Here is a 16,335-nt window from a genome sequence, read left to right as displayed (position 1 = left end):
AGTACTACCTGGCAGAGCCAGCTAAAGCTTTTTGCCTGCCAGTGGGTTCTGCCAAGAATCTGACTTTGGACCTCAGAATCCTCACCTGTAAAAGGAGAAGTCAGAGGACATGAGGAGCGTACTTCTTTCCAACTTGTGAAACTTAACACATGTTCACCCTGGAGAGCAAACACCCTTACAGGATGAATCTGCTGGTTTGAGGCCTGGCTCTGAGTGTGACGGCACTCACTGTGGTCTGGCAGCCCAAGCTGTGCTCTGCTCTAGCAACGTCTCTGGCTTTTTGGCTTCCACACCTTTCGCACTGAAGGTGTACAAGTCCAGGGGACCATGAAATAGCCCATGAAGGGCGAAGTCATTTCTGGCCGAGGCTGAAGTGAGGTGAGGTGAGGTGAGAAACGCAGAGTTCTGAGTCTCAGGGTGCTTCCTCACCATTGACACGGGGTTCCAGTGAGAGCATTCTGAGTGCCTCTGGGGGTCAGGTGGTGTTATTACTATTAGGAGGAGAAATGATGAGCAGGATGCACATTATTAGTCTTTAATTCACTTTTAATAGTATAAACCTCATTTAGGTAGTAGTATTAAGCCACAACAATAATGCCACATTGAAACAGCATTTAATAAAATGCATAAAGCTAATTCATGCACTGCAATACTCTATATACAAACACAACAATGCAAATTCTTCTTCAAGACTGAAGACATTGATTAGATGTAAAATTCAGTTTAAAAAGAACATGCTATTTTTAAATGCCATCACATAAACAAAGCTGACTTCAAGCTATAGCTTTCCGCAGGTTTTAAACCTGGAATTAAAATGTAATGGCATAAACAGTATTTTCTATATTGTGAAGGGGAGAGGTTACAGAAACGGTCCCAAGAAAATCTAACACCTGAATTTTCCTTTAACATGTCTTTTAAAAGGGCTGGTAATGCAGCTACATTTTAACAGAGAGGTCCAAACTACAGGTAAAAACCATGGTTTGTACTATGAAAAATGTGCAGCTTTTCAGTTATAAAACTAGTTGAACACTGGTTTACAAGATAATTGGGAGAACGGAGACTGTAGAAAAATATTCCAGCACTTGAGTTGTATGTGGCAGCAGCATTTGAGTCCATGAATGCTCTGGTCGTTAAAATGATTATACTTCCTAAAGAAAAGCCATTTTTAATGTAAAGCCTACTACTTCCAAGAGTTATCCAATTATTAAGCTTTATCACAGTCTGTCAACTGCCAAATGCTGCTGAGCAGTTTTTTCCAGCATTTATTTTTTCTAGCGTTTTTTTCTATGTTGTATGTATAAATATTGAGAAACCAAAATTACTGGCTTCTCAACTGAAAGTATAGCTGAGCATTAAAAATATCCCACCCCCACTGATACATTTTTAAGCTCAGTTTAATTAATTATTCTTAGACTGCTGTTAAGATAAGTAGCCCCAAAGAAAAATTTTCATTTAAAGATTCATTAAGAGACCGTCAAGCTTCCACTTGTATTTTAACTGGGAAGTCACCTTCAATAATGTGATTGTCATGACAGGCAAGGATGTGGGAAAGGTTCAACAATCACTGCTGGATTAGGCCAAAGAAGTAGCAGGAGCTTTCTTTACATCAAAAATAAGGGAAGCTGAAGGCTAAGTGACCCACCGTCTAATGAAAGGCACTGAGTACTGCGGTCTCAATGAAGTGTTCTCAAACATTTCAATAGCTTATGTTTTTTTAAAAAAAGCAACTTGTGGATTATGTGAGTTTTTGCAGTTATCCAGTGATTTCGTTTAGCAGGCCAGCTTTTAACCTTCCTGCCTGGCAGGCGCCTGCTTACCAGGTCCGTGAGCAACTACTGCAGGGCTGGGCCCTGGCTCCTGAGTGCCCTGCCTGTTTACAGCCCGATTAAGGGGGGAAATTCATCAGAATAGACCTGGACAAGGAAAATTTGGCATCTGTAGCTTTAAGGGCACACATATCTGTACTAAAATGCAATCTTTATCTGAAATTTTTAAATCATAATTTACAGAAAGGATTTAAGTCAGTGGATTTTATTCACATGCTATAGTTTGAGAAATAATTTAAGATTTGTAACTTTTACATGGCATAAAAGTTAGCCATCAACATTCATGCTCATTTTTAAAGAATACTTGGTAGGTTTTTTTTCCAACTGGTGTTAGAGAGATGGGAATCTCTATTTAGTCACAGGGCAGTGCCCACTGTTTAGTGACTGAGTCCAGAGCAAGCGTGGGAAACTGCCACCACACTGGGAGTCAGGCCCCATGACAGGGACCATTCCGCATCTCTCACCACGATGCCCATCTCTGGACCACATGAAAGAGTGAGTATTTGGGAAGGCTGATGGCTGTACCAGTTCCGTCCAGTTAAGCCATAAATAGGTGTGTGAAACCAGGTTAAAGATCGCCACCTAGTTTTAGACATAAGGATGAACTGTATTTCTGCTTCCTAGACTTCTGTCTGGAACCTTCCCCGGTGCAGAGTGGAGATTCTGACTTCATGGCCTTTCCCAGCCAGGCTCACCCAAAGGAAAATGGAGTTAAAATCTCAGCAAATGCATCCTGCTGAGGGACCTTGGAACATCCACATCAATTTACTTTAGCAACTCTGTCATAGACTCTCTTTAAAACATGAGGAAAGTTTGGCTATGTGGCTACATGTCTGTATACATAATATACATCTATGTACACATACACACTCTATATACACTGTACAGATAGAGAAGGTATAAACACATGTACATTCATTCAGTCATACAAGCCTATAAATCTGTACACGCACAAATCCACTGAAGGGACCCCAGGCTGGATGCATGAAGTGCACGCTGGCAGGAGGCACACACATGAGGAGGTCCAGAACCCTGGGTACAAAAGACCCAAACCCACTGTCTCAATTGGGGGTTGGTTTTACAAATTTACATCAGAATTAAGACATTTTCAAAGAGCCGCACAATCTAGAGAATGGAAGTGGGACAGAGGAAGAAAGTGGAGCATCCGCCCGGCCTGCTCAGTCCTTTCTAGGGACGAAAGGGCACTGTGCTCCCAGGATAAAAGTGAATGTCAGAAGATGACACTTTTCAGGACCTGGGCCTAGAGAAGAGTTGGACTGTCATCTACAGCCCCATTGTGCATAGGGCATTTCCACTGCAAAGTGGGCGACAAGCTTGTGGACCCTAATATGATCAGGTCCTGGAAGTGGGATCCACAGCAAGGGCTGCTAGGCAGGCAGACGGCAGGCTGGGAGCGAGACTGCTCTGCTGGAAATTACCCCAAAGGATTAGGATGTGGGCTTTTTCCAGAATCAAAGCACGAGATACAGCTAGAGCCTTTCTAATTCCTGGCTCCCTGCAGCGGCTCTCCCCGAAACAAGCCCAACAGCCAGGTAAGTATGTTGCTCCACCCCGTGCTCTAGTGAGTGTGCTGCCATATTGGGAGCCGGAGTCGACACGGCCATCGCTATTGCCACGGCTGGTGGGAACTGCCTCTCAACAGAGTCCACATTTAATACTGACACTGATAAGCTAGAAAACAATCCCTCCTGAGGGCAATTACATAACATCTCACAACAAGCGACCACACCTGAAATTAAATACAAACCCCAAACAACAAAGGAACCCCAAACAGCCTCATGGTAGAGTTTAGACAATAAATAATGTAACTCCCCAATACACACCACACACAAATCTCAAGTTAGAAAGGTGGTAACATACTTCTTTAGAAGTACCTTCCAAGAATAACTTGGAAAGTATTATTTGCTTGAGTAATTTGGTCTTTTTCTAAGTCTGCTCCTGTCCTGTTTTATGATTATATGTAATGAGCTCCACAAACTTCAACATATAACTGTCCAACATTATGTGAGATACTGCTGGAAAAGAGCCCACTTCATCAAGAAGTAATGGTGTGTGTGTCTGTCTCCACCTCCCTTAGCCAGCATACCTCTCTCCTCACTGAGGGGGGAGTGGCTATGGCAGCGGAAGGGGCGTGTGAATAGGCTACATGGCAAAGAATCCTGCTCCTGGCTTATTTCACTCAAGGATTCACTGGGCAGAGGGCTGGCCTCACTTCACTAAATCTAGAGTTTCACAAATTCCTAACAATGTTTGTTAAAAGCCTTGTGAAAGTTGAACCCAAATATTTGTTTGGGATCCCTTTAAATAATTCCTGACTTTGGGCTTACTTCTCTTAAGCAATTTGACAAGAGATGGAACGGACCTGCTGCCAAAGACTTGAAATGATTTGGGGCAGTAAGAATTCAGGTTGTGTGGACATGATTCTTAAGGAAAAGATGACTTCAAAGTAAGTTCAAGAGGATCTGGGAAACTAATGAGGCATGTTCAATGCCCAAAATGGTCCACTGGAATCAACCATCACCAGTGAAGGGACTTGGGGCAGGACCAGGTTAGAGTCAGCGACTTTCCAAGCTAAATCGATTTTTCTCCAGGAGTGTGGCAGTTCCTCATCCAAGTGTTCACTCTCTTCCTGCTGGTTATCACTTTCTCTTCCTAACATATCTAAACAGTGGCGTCGTCAGGACCTCAAGGTCTTGGCTAAGCTGTCCCAATATCTTAAGGAAACCTGAGTCTAGAAGCCTAATGGACAATGGACTTGGCAGGGCCTGCCCCTGGAAATGAGGGGAGCTAGTCAGTATGGACCTTTTCATGAACACTGAGAACTCAGATCTGAAAGATGCGACACAACATGTACTCCCAGGGAACTGCTACGCGATCAACAGACGTGCTTACATTCAAAAATCAAGAGAACTGAGAAACAGACAACTCACTGTGTAAGACGCATAAATCTGCTCCACAGTGCCCTCTGCTGAAATCATGCAGAAAGGAAACAGACTCACCCTAACTCCATTGTCTTGGCCAGTTTTTGGTGTTAATTTTGAAATTTAAATCACTTCAAAGTTAGAAAACCAAAAAATTTAAGCTGGCAAAATTAATCCTTTCCATCATTTTATATTGGGGACCCCCAGTATTCTTCAAAATTTGCTTCCAAGGCATGAATTATAAATGATATAACTAAATCCAAACAGAAATTTAGAAGTTGGAGATACTGTCGCCACTTAAGTCCCACTAATGACTTTCATAAAGTGCTAACACTTATTTCAGAATCAAGTACCCCGTTTTGCCATAAGCCTGTGGCCGGCTGGCTGGGCACCCACCTTGACTGGGGGCCAAGATGGACCAGGGAGCACCTCCGAGGCAGCGGAGTGCACCGGATCTTTTTGGATATCATCTTGCAAATTTAACTTTACACTGTATTTTCTTAATCTGGGCTATACAAAAAGAAAATACAAAGTACCTGGCCCAGGCTTGGACATGCCACTGTTCCCAAAGAGGAAATGCTTACTCACATCCAGGGGAATTCAGAGGTGCTCTTCTCTAGATATAACTTCCTTATAACTGCATTCTGTTCTCGTAAATGTTGGTCTCTATAACTTTTAAGGAGAAAGAAGATGACTTTGGCAATTATGGTTGTTTTTTATGGAGCAGGTGGCCTGCTTCTGCATCCATCATCTAAAATGCTCCAGGGGTGGTTTGCTGGCACACCCTAGGGGAATCAAAGTGCACGGTGTGCCAGCACCATGAAAAGGCTCAGCCAGCAGAGATGCTGAGTCTGGAGACATTCTGAAGAACCCTGATATTTAAGGTCAACAGAGAAACCTTCCATTCAGCTTCACTACCACCACCCTGGCCAGGCAACAAGATCCTGCATGCCCCACTCCACCTCACTGCACAGTTCTGACTGAACTGCAGGAATACAGGCCCTTCTCAAGGGGGCATTTGGAATGGAAATTCCGTTGAGAAGGGAACCCTCGCACTCCAAGGAGGCCACACTCCTCCATCTGAACAAAGTGCAACCACCCCAGACTGTATTCAGGAAGTACTGCCAGGGGTTCAAAATGCCCACCTCGCATTTTTTGGTCAGAAGGCTCCATGTGCCATGAGTAGTGGAGGTGGTATGGGGATGTTTTCAGTTGCTGCAGGAACTGGCTGTTAATGTCTGACTGCTTGCAATCCAATTCCAAGAACTAGGCATCAGAAGAGAGCCCCAGGTTTAGAGGCGCCTGCAGATGCCCCTCAGAGACCAGGGCCAGAAGTCAGGGAAGCTGACAAGCATCAACTCTACGGCCGAGAAGCTTCTGGTTTGGGTCACCACTGACTGTGCTGCCACGCTCCCCTCCCTGCGATGCAGACAGGCCACATTTCATTTGTTCATAGGAATTTAGCTCAACGCCACCATTGTGTGCATACAATTAGGAATGATGCCTTCTTTTCTTAAACATAAATGATTGTCTCCTGTACCCTAGTGCGTTTTCACAGAAATCATTAGCATTTCGGCAAAAGACATAAGACAGTTTTCCATTTGCCCTGCCCACAGGCAAGATGTTGCTAAGATTACGCATTGATAAGAAGTGCTTAGAAAGTGCTAATATTATTACCCTGGTAATTAGTAGCTATTAATTCCAAGGACATTTTTAATATATATACACACATACTGTTCTCTTAGGTTCTTTTAGTTTTCTTTAATACTACTCTCTGACATTATAAAACTTTGTTTTTTGCCCTTTGAGAATTTCTAAATACAAACTGCGTTAAAAGATTGTTCCAAAATCTGCTTCATCAAAAGGCATTAAAACATTTCTTATGGCAGGAAACGATCCTACTAGTCTTTTAGTTGCTATTGTCTGGGATTAACAGGTAAGAAGAAACCAGGTAGGAAATGGCTAACATACTGGAAATATTTGCACATACCAAAATACCACTACTTTATTTTCTCTGTATGTGAGCGGTCCTGGGGGGATCCTTTGCTCCTTGACAGGTGTGTGGTGTACACTATAGACTGGTTCCAGTGATCTGGCCATTATATTCTGCCGTCTCCATCTTGAGGATGTAGGGGATTATGCTGTCTATCGAAACATTGCCAATGAGACCAGTAAAAAAAAGTTCTTCTGTTATGTTGGAGCTCATCAGCCTGAGCGCAGGCAGGCGGACGAGAATCCGGGCCAATCTGTAAGAGGGAGGGTCATTAGAGAAAGAGGGGCTCACTGCCCTTCAGACTTCGCCCCGGAGAGGCTCCCGGGGCCCTGTCTGCACTGCTGGGAACTCAACCAAACACACAGACCCACTATCCAGCCCTTGTTTTTCTGATTTCAGCAGTTCCTCCTGTAGGATTTTATCATGAGAAAAATGTCAAACAAGTGAGTGCAAAGATGTATGTAAAAATATGCTCCCTTCATTGTTTATAACAACTCTCCCCACCCCCACCAAAAAAAAATTTTTTGGAAATCAATAGAGGATAGGTTAAAATAAAGTATGGTGTCTCCATATAATGGATCACTCCATACTTATCAAAAAGGATGATAAACACCTACATTCACTGGTAAGGACAGAAAGAAGTCCACGACATATAGCTGAATAAAAACTTAAAAAGAGGTTGTGAAGCACCAAGTATAGCACGATATCACGTGTGTATATTTATTTGTGTGTACATGTGGAAATACAGCGTTTGGAAGGATGTTCACCAGAATGCTAATGGTTGGCCTCTGGGTATTGGGATTTGGAGTGATTTTACCTATTAAAACTCTTTCTGTATTGCTCTAATTTCCAGTGTTCATTTAGCGTTATAATTAAAAATAAATAAAATTGTTTTTGTTTTGAAAAACCCCTGGGTGGAAGGGCACACCATGACCCTGTCCTGGTGAGCCACTGGACGCTGTACCTGAAGCATCCCGTGTGACTGGCCATTCCACACCAGTGCAGAAAGTGTGTGAGCAAGGGTGGCCCACTGTGGCGCCAGCCCAGTCTGGAAACAACTGACATTCTCATCAGTAGGGAAATTAAAGAAATTATGGCATCTCCTTAGCATGGAAAATGATGAAGAAGAATATGTAAGTTCTTTGAATATTAAATGAAAAAAAGATTACAAAACCTTTCTTTGTATTATATGATGATTCCAGTTACACATACATAAAAAATTTCTGGAAGTAAATACATAAAATGTTCACAAGTATCTCTGGACAGCAGTATTAAAAGTTTTCTTTTTGCTTTCCAGAATGTTCTAATTTTTTTTCTACAGTGAACATTGTTATTTTTGAAGAGGGAAAATATATTCATATTATGCAAGCAGTATTCCAGCACCATCATCCATTTGCCCAGCCCTTGTGAGTTCCGCCTGCCTCAGTACAGGCAGGCAGACAAGACCCACAAAGGTGTAAGGGGACACCACTGCAGAGCTGGAGGGGCTGACAGGCTGACGGGTCTCAGGAAGTCAGCAAGGGTAGATGAGAGAGGACTTCCTGGAGCATGGGACACGTCAGCTGCATCTTAGAGGCTGGCTAAGGTTTCTATCAGCTGAGATGCAAGGAATGGGAGGGTTGAAATACAAACAGTATGAGAAAAGGCATAAAAATGGGAAAGACTGAAAAAATGTATAATCAGGCCATAAACAAACCATTCTAGGGCCTTTTCTTTGGGAAGTGTCTTTGAGGGAGTTTTGAGTTCCATAAGAAAGCCTCCTTAATCTCGTTTTTGGCCCCAAATCACCTGGCTTGCCCTCCTCTTCTCTGGGATTCCTGAGTGGACCAGGAGTGACTCAGGAATTTTTCAGAAACATCTACTTTCAAAGGCCAGAGAGTTGCTGTTGTCAAGGTTGACTCTAGTGTGCTGTGGCTCTGCCAACAGCCCCCAGAGAGGCATTTCCAGCCTCTTGTGGCCAGAGGCACTGTGTGGAAGTAGGCCCATGGCCCCTCAAGGGACAGCGTGCCCGCAAGCCTGGCTGGATGTGTGGGCTCTGGGTGTGCGTACATTACTTGACAGTCCCATTCTATATGTACTGAGGCTGAAGTTACTCTAAGTCACGTGAGGTCTTCAGTGATTCCAAGAGAAAATGCATCCTGCTTTGACAAAAGCTACATTTGGGCCATGGAGGTGTGCCTAATGCAGAGGCAGGCTCTCTGCCAGCAGTGCCAGCCACAGGCCCCCCAGTCACCCCAGAGAAATGGTGTGGGCTTAGGGCATCCCCATTCCGTGGGGCACCTGTGGACTGAGGTCTGCGCTGGGGAGACAAGTTGGGGAAAGCAGGGCCATGCATCTTCCTGGTCAATTTCGTGCCAGTGTTTATTTTGAGGGGACAGGGTGGGGAGGGAAATATTAAATAATTTGCTTGACAGGACCCCAGAAATTCATGTAGCTTCCAGTGGGTCAGAAGTGGTCATGAGGAAAGAGCTCTTCTACTCCTCGGCTGAAAAGCCTGCCAGGCATTCTGCCCTATTTCAGAACAACTTTCCTGTTCAAATCTGCATGAGAAAGGCTCATACCTGTCTATCTGACTCCTTTATAGGGGGCAGATTTGGTTTCTGTCCATGAAAACTTGTCTGTCAAGTCCTCTAGCCCTGCCTCTTCAGTGGATGCAGAGCAGAGGGGCAGAGCTTCCATTCTGGACGAGAGGAATCTCCACCAGAATTCACGCCTCATGCACAATGTTAGCCCCGGAGGAGACCACACAGCATCGGCTACAACCCCTCAAAGAAAAGCAACCCATGGTCTCGCTCACAGTCTGCCCAGCAACACTGGAATGGCTTGGTATTCCTGACCCTCCTGCCTAGCACTTTCCACACTCCATTACCACCTACAAAATGCAAGAATTAAAGTGTGGTTAAATGGAGGCTCTACCAGGCTGCTGGAAATGAGAAGGCTAACACATTTTCTACTTGCAACTACAGATCCAGCTTCCTGCCCCAGCAAGCACGTGCGTCTGTGTACTCACCGGTAGGTGTCTTCTGAGTAGGTTTTCTGAACATAGTCCTGGAGCTCCATCTGTGCCTTTTCTTGGAATTTTTCAATCTGGCTTGTGCTAGTCAAACCCGGATGATCTGAAAAGAGAAAAGCGCCCCCAAATTGCCCTCTGTATTTGAAAAGCCTCACTTGCAGACATCTTAGTACTTAGTTTTAGTCAAACTTCTGGCTAATTTCTCAAGTACAACAGATTGAACTCTGAAAGCTGATCTGGTTTGGATATTATTGTTAAAACACTGGTTTCTGCTTTGTGCTCTGCCAAGGCCTGAAGGTTCCAAAGATGGGGCCGGGCTCCTGAGTGGTCACACCAGCCTCAGCAGCCCCACCTGGGTGGATCTGGACACCTGGTTTCCTACTACTAGAGAAAACAGAGATTCAAACTATCACATGAGATTAGAAATTATCATTTACTTTCTAGATATTTAATCACTTAATTTCCCCCCCCCCCTTTTTTTTTTGAGGAAGATTAGCCCTGAGCTAACATCTGCTACCAATCCTCCTCTTTTTGCTAAGGAAGACTGGCCCTGAGCTAACATCCGTGCCCATCTTCCTCCACTTTATACGTGGGACGCCTACCACAGCATGGCTTTTGCCAAGCGGTGCCATGTCCACACCCGGGATCCAAACCGGTGAACCCCGGGCTGCCAAGAAGCGGAACGTGTGAACTTAACTGCTGCGCCACCGGGCCGGACCCTCTCCCATTTTTATTAGCTATTTTGTTGTTCATGAACAGAGGGCTAGGGAGGAGGGGAAACTGGTAAGGCTGTGTCCAACTCCAGCTGTTGAGGACAAAAGTCGGCCCAAGCAAGCTCTCTGGAGGCTCCGAGAACAGCTGCGGGGAGTGGGTGAGGCAGCCAGGTCATCTTTTACCTTCCACCAATGTCCTGCAGCCTTTTCTTCATCTGCTGAGACCACACCTGCAGCAGCTGCTATTACTGCCCTACAGAGACAGTGGGTAAACCTGTGGAGTTGCTGCCTGTACTGGATTACTGTACTGAAAATCGGCAAAGAGCAAAACAAAACAGAAACAGGACCCTGGATGGTGGTATACTCTATTTGTATGCCGCATCTTGTCTGGCCAATGGTTTAATTTGGATACAGGTTAAATCTATTCTGCAAATGAAGTCACGAGGCTCTACAGCATATTTCTCTGGGACTGTAAAGGCAAGGATTTAAAAGAAAGTGTGTATTTATGTCAGCTGGCAAAGCACACCTATTCTAAGAACGTTTGGTCACATACAATCTGGCAGGGCTTGCTCTACACTGCTGATGACTTGACAACATGTTCATACTCAGAAATATCAGTAGACACAGGTGGAAAACTGTCATGAGTCACCACCGCATATCTTACCGGGGCTAAAGAGAACTATAGCTTTAAGGTATGCATACTCATAGCCGTCTATATCCAGCTTCGCCATACTGTTACAGAACTCTTGAAGCTTCCAGATGTGCTCCATGACTTGCTTTATCCGGTCGCCAGAAAGTTTATCTAGAAATCAACATCACAGATCCTCTGAGAAAGACTGATGGCTGATAAGAACAATAACACAAGCTTCTTCGAGGGGCCACAGATTGAAAGAAATGAGAGAATAATTTCACTTTTTTTTTTTGGTGGAAGATTAGCACTGACCTAACATCTGCTGCCAATCCTCCTCTTTTTGCTGAGGAAGACTGGCCCTGAGCTAACAGTTGTGCCCATCTTCCTCTACTTTATATGTGGGATGCCTGCCACAACAAAGCTTGATAAGCAGTGCCTAGGTTTGTGCCCAGGATCTGAAGCGGGGAACCCTGGGTCGCTGAAGCAGAGCATGCGAACTTAACCGCTATGCCACTGGGTTGGCCTCAATAATTTCACTTTGTCATGAAAAACCAGTTATCTCAAGATGGTCAAGAGCCTCATTTTCCAGTTGAAAGAGAAGTGAAGTGACAATAGGGACCCAAATTCTGCTCCATTATATATTCTGCCTTAACAACAAACCCCTGGACCGGTGATTCCTCCTGCTCCCACCCTGGGCAGCAGCTTCGGCTTGTAGGTGCAGACTGGTAATTCTTTTTATTCTGTGCTTAAGACCCACTCATCAGTTCTATCAATGGTTAGGTTTTCTAAGTCTCTGTAGGCATTTAATAAATATTTGCCAAGCTGAACATTAAATGTTGGCATTTTTTAGCTGTTAAAACAATTTTGTATGTTATCTTATTTAATCCTCATGACTATTTTGCTGAAGGTATTAGTATAATTATACTCAATTAAAAATAAAGAAAACTAAAGCTCATCTGTGAACAAATATAACTTAAATGCAATAAAATGTTATAGGGTTTTAAAAATCACCTTTATTTAACTATTTCAAAGGAATAATTGCAAAAACAAAGGTGTGACTAGGTAATACATCCCTAGACATCAGACACCTGGAATGCCCAATTAAAAGTGCAGCTCAGTTCCAATTCAGCTGCAAGTGTAGATTTTGGGTGTTAGTCTGGAGTCCTGGGTGCGCTCCCTCCAGACAGTGTCTTCAGTGTGGGTGGACATGCTGCGTGGGGAGAGGCTGCACCGGCCATTTCTTGGTCCTCATATGGCTGGGATTTAAGCACCAAATGTTAGATGGTTGCCACAGATCTTATTAGAAGAGTCACTTGTTCATTCACGAAGAGCTGGGTGGAACTGTGTCCTGGACTAGGGGATAGGCATGACCAGGCTGGTGCCCCAGCTCTTCTACCTGTTGTTTCATTTGGGGCAAGCCAGGGACCTTACTGGGACCTCAGTTTCCCCACATGTAACACTGAGATCATAGTCTCTACTTGATCGGGGTGGTGAGGATTTGTGAGATATTACAGATGAAAGGGTAATCTGTCAACGAAGGTGAAAATATAAGCTGTGATTATCCCGAAAACATGACTGAATGCTTATGTATCAAGGAAGTTGGTAACTTTTTTCAATTATCTTTTTTTTCCTTTCATATTCATTATACGAAAAGAAGGCTGTCAGGCAGAAATTCACATGTTCTGACTGGTAAACCTCCCCTGACTTAAAAGTTAAACTTCCCTCAGCCTATGGATGTTGTGAGACACGGAGGCTAGCCAATTTGTGATGAGCCAGCCTAGACCAAGACATACTCCCTCACATCCTCGCCCTACCTTCCTGGATGCTGTTCTGCAGGTGGTTGACGATGGCCGCCAGGATGGTGGAGAGACTCATGACCTGGGCACACTGGGCCAGGCCGAGGGTGAAGAGCTCATTCCAGCAGGCCCGCACCAGGCTGGTGTTGCAGTCCTGCCTGGGGACACAGAGGTGAGGATGGGTGTGGGTGCGGGCTGGCACTTCTCCAAGCCCCAGCATGTTCCAAACAAGTGGATTCAGCAAGAGTTTGTTGAAGGGCTATGATATGTTCAGGATCATTCCCCAAGAACACAACTATTTATGAATTTCTTAAAGTCCCTCTGAGAATAAACTATCTTTCTCTTAAAAAACATTCTTTAGACTTAAGTAATGAGAAATTTAACAGGCATGACTAAACTGTCATTTCCTGCAGCCTTTAAATCCGCAGCAGTCCTGGTGTGGCTCTGTCCTGAGAGCTGCAGTGATCAAAGGACTAAGAACTGAGTGTGGACTCTGAAGGAAGGAGACACACCCTACACCTATGCTTGAGAACTGAGGGCCTGCAAACCTTGGGCGAGTAGCAGGGAGGAAGGGGCCAGCCAAGTCACTTTCAGCCCTGCCTCAGGTCATTTATACTCAGGACAGCATGGTGGGGGCACTGCAAAACAGTAAGTCCTTCTTTGTCTCAGAAGTCCCCAGATGCAGCATCCCTCTACTTATCTCAAGGATGACTCCTGCCTTCTGTTCCACTCCGTCCCTGGCTCCCAGCACTGAGTCCTCAGCACGTGCAGAAGGCTCAATAAAGGTCTGAGGAACATTGCAGCATTGGCAATCATGGTCCCCTGCTACCATGAGTCTACTGATTGTATTTAATAAGAAAATCAGGTCATAGGAACAAACTGGAAAGGCCCTCAGAGATCTTCCAGGCCATTTCTACAGAGAGGAATGCTCTTGCCCAAGGATATGTAGAGAAAAAGGCTACTTACCCAAGTGCCTGAAAGGCCGGAATTGACCTGGCCCAGTGCATGGAGAGGAAAAGCAGGCGGGATGCAGACTCACAGATGTAGTGCACATTGAGGTACTCTGGCATTGGGCTGGGCATCGTGAGCTGGAAAAAAGGAGGCATACAGCACAAGAGGTGACCGAGGAACAGAGGATGGCTTTGTTTGTCAACATGAATCCCTGCTGTGTTTCGACAATCGTGGCCGTCAGAGTCACTGTCTCTGGTGGTGAAGCTCCTGAGCAGGCCATCCTTATCAAGTATGTGACCTCTGAAGCAGGGGGCTAGCATCAACTCCCTGTGGTTTCTTGCCCAGTGAACTAGGGTCTGATGGCCCTTGGAATGTGGTCAATGATGGACCTCCCAGTATACCCATACAAAGACACACTTTCAACTCTTGCCTCAACTAAATCATTATTTCTTCTAAGGCAATTACATTTTGAGCCATACGTTAAAGTCTCAATTACATCAGGAAACAAGGGTCAACTAAATGGGCTAGCAGGCATTTGACAGGTGACCTCAAGGTAACAGTGAATGAGAGCTGAGCAGAAGCCCAGATGGTAGGAGGATGATATCCCACCACCAGAATGTTGTATCGGGGCTCTAGGAGCTCCATTGTCTAGAAGGGACTCTGATGCCTTTGAAGCTAGAATCCCACTGGTGACTTGTGTGCTTTGCACCCTTGGCAACTATGAGCAGGAACCCAATCTACCTAAGTGATTGGCCATCTCTCTCTAGTAAAGAATCCTAGGGCCAGCCCTGATGGCCTGGTGGTTAAGTTCAGCATGCTATGCTTCAGTGTCCCAGGTTTGGTTCATGGGCGCAGACCTACACCACTCTGTTAGCAGCCATGCTGTGTTGGCAGCCCACATACTAAAAAATAGAAGAAGACTGATGACTCTTCCTCAGCTTAAAAAAAAAAGAAAGAATCCTGGGGGCATAGGAAGACTCAGACTGGAGACCTGGAGACCAAGAGGGCTTCAGGGTACCTGGGAGCGTCTGTAGGAGAGTGCGGGAAAGACTTAGGAGGACCTTACAGCACTCTTCAAGGACATCTCAGTCTATTTTCTATGGTTCTAGAGGAGAAGTGGTCAGAACCAATGGCTGGGAATAAGGTTTGGGTGACTTCTTGCTGGAGCAGATAAAGCCCTGACCCTGTGCTGGAGCCAGGCTGCCACTGGAAGGCAGACGGCAGAACAGTCAGCTATCAGCTCTCTCTGGTTAGCACCAAGTCAGCCCATCATGGCAAGGACAGGCCATGCCTGCTTCAGGGTTACCTTCAGAGCCAGTTAGTACTCTGAGCTACTGTTCTGAAATAAAAGATCCTGATCCAACACCACAATATGAAAAGAGCTCACTCCAAGGTTTGATTTTTAAACTGACACCAGCTTTGGTGAAGAGCCCCTCTCCTAGCTGGCCAGGGAGGTTGGGGGCATGTAGTTAGGCTAAATGTCCTCACCTTAAATGTGACGTGAGTATCTGAAAGGAGGGGGCCTTCGACCTCAATGATGGGTGTGGACTGGTCTCTGCTGATGACGTGGATGCCCCCTCCTCCACTGGTGTCTATCCCATCTGCCAGGCTTGGAGGCGAGGAGCTGTCTGTGGTATTAAGTGCTTTAGCTAAGGTATCAAATGCCCTGTGAGCAAAAACGAAGCAAGCAAGTGTTGTGAATCCACAGCTTTTAAGGGGAACAGAATTCAAGCTGAGACATAAATTAGAAAAACAATGCACCGGGGGAGAAGATAATTAAATTCTACCTGCTGAGAGAAGTGATATTGAAAGTGTCTATGTATTGTCTATACACCATCTTGGGCACTAGGCTATGTATTATTTATTTTCACAGGTAATTTCTACTTTTCACAACTACTCTCCAGGGTACAATTTTCTCCATTTTATAGATGTGAAAGCTGAAGCTTAGAGATGTTAAATAACTTTTCCAAGACCACTCTCTCAGTAAGTGATGGAACCAGAATTCTACTGAACTCAAATCTCATCCTCTTTCCATGGGATCTAGATCTTAATTTTGCTCGGACTGCAAGTGAACAAGAGGACCAGCACGCTGCTGAAGCCCCAGGCTGTGCCCCTGCCAGGCCTGGCAAGACGGGCACGAGTGGCTGGTCCCACAGCAAAGGAGCAAACACAAGAGCCAAGCTGCAGAGAAGAAATCCTTAGCAGCCAGTTATATAGAGGTCTGGGACCAGGTAATGCCATCTATCAGCTGATATCGATCTACCTTTATGGATTCAACCTCGAAACTCACTACTTGGAAGACATATAAGTGAGAAAAACAGGGTAAAACAGAAGTGGGGAAGGGGATGAAATGTTAATATTCAGGTACAATAAACAGTGACTAATACAAATGACATCTGTCCACTGAAGGGTTTTCCCCTGCTTCCACTGAGTTACTGAATTTCCTTCTTCATTGTTTAAATGAAAAGCA

General features: G+C 44.9%; 1 protein-coding gene across 12 annotated transcripts in view; it reads right to left on the bottom strand.

Annotated features, from left to right (window-relative positions):
- NR2C2 (nuclear receptor subfamily 2 group C member 2) overlaps positions 1 to 16,335 on the bottom strand; it is a 135,514-nt gene that overhangs the window by 21,317 nt on the left and 97,862 nt on the right. For 5 of the 12 annotated variants that reach the window (XM_070574649.1, XM_070574646.1, XM_070574650.1 and 2 more), the window contains 6 exons: positions 15,354 to 15,531; positions 13,881 to 14,002; positions 12,933 to 13,072; positions 11,152 to 11,289; positions 9,772 to 9,877; positions 529 to 7,014 (listed from right to left, as the gene is read on the bottom strand). In XM_070574649.1, the coding sequence (XP_070430750.1) occupies positions 6,840 to 7,014; positions 9,772 to 9,877; positions 11,152 to 11,289; positions 12,933 to 13,072; positions 13,881 to 14,002; positions 15,354 to 15,531 (859 nt within the window). In that variant the 3' untranslated portion in view covers positions 529 to 6,839. Of the gene's footprint in view, positions 1 to 528; positions 7,015 to 9,771; positions 9,878 to 11,151; positions 11,290 to 12,111; positions 12,375 to 12,932; positions 13,073 to 13,880; positions 14,003 to 15,353; positions 15,532 to 16,335 lie in introns of those variants that run through there. The other 7 variants (XR_011526840.1, XR_011526839.1, XR_011526841.1 and 4 more) reach the window with 4 other exon arrangements.

This window comes from Equus przewalskii, chromosome 15 (genome assembly GCF_037783145.1).
Source record: "Equus przewalskii isolate Varuska chromosome 15, EquPr2, whole genome shotgun sequence".
Taxonomy (NCBI): domain Eukaryota; kingdom Metazoa; phylum Chordata; class Mammalia; order Perissodactyla; family Equidae; genus Equus; species Equus przewalskii.
This window is presented reverse-complemented; position numbering and strand designations above follow the sequence as displayed.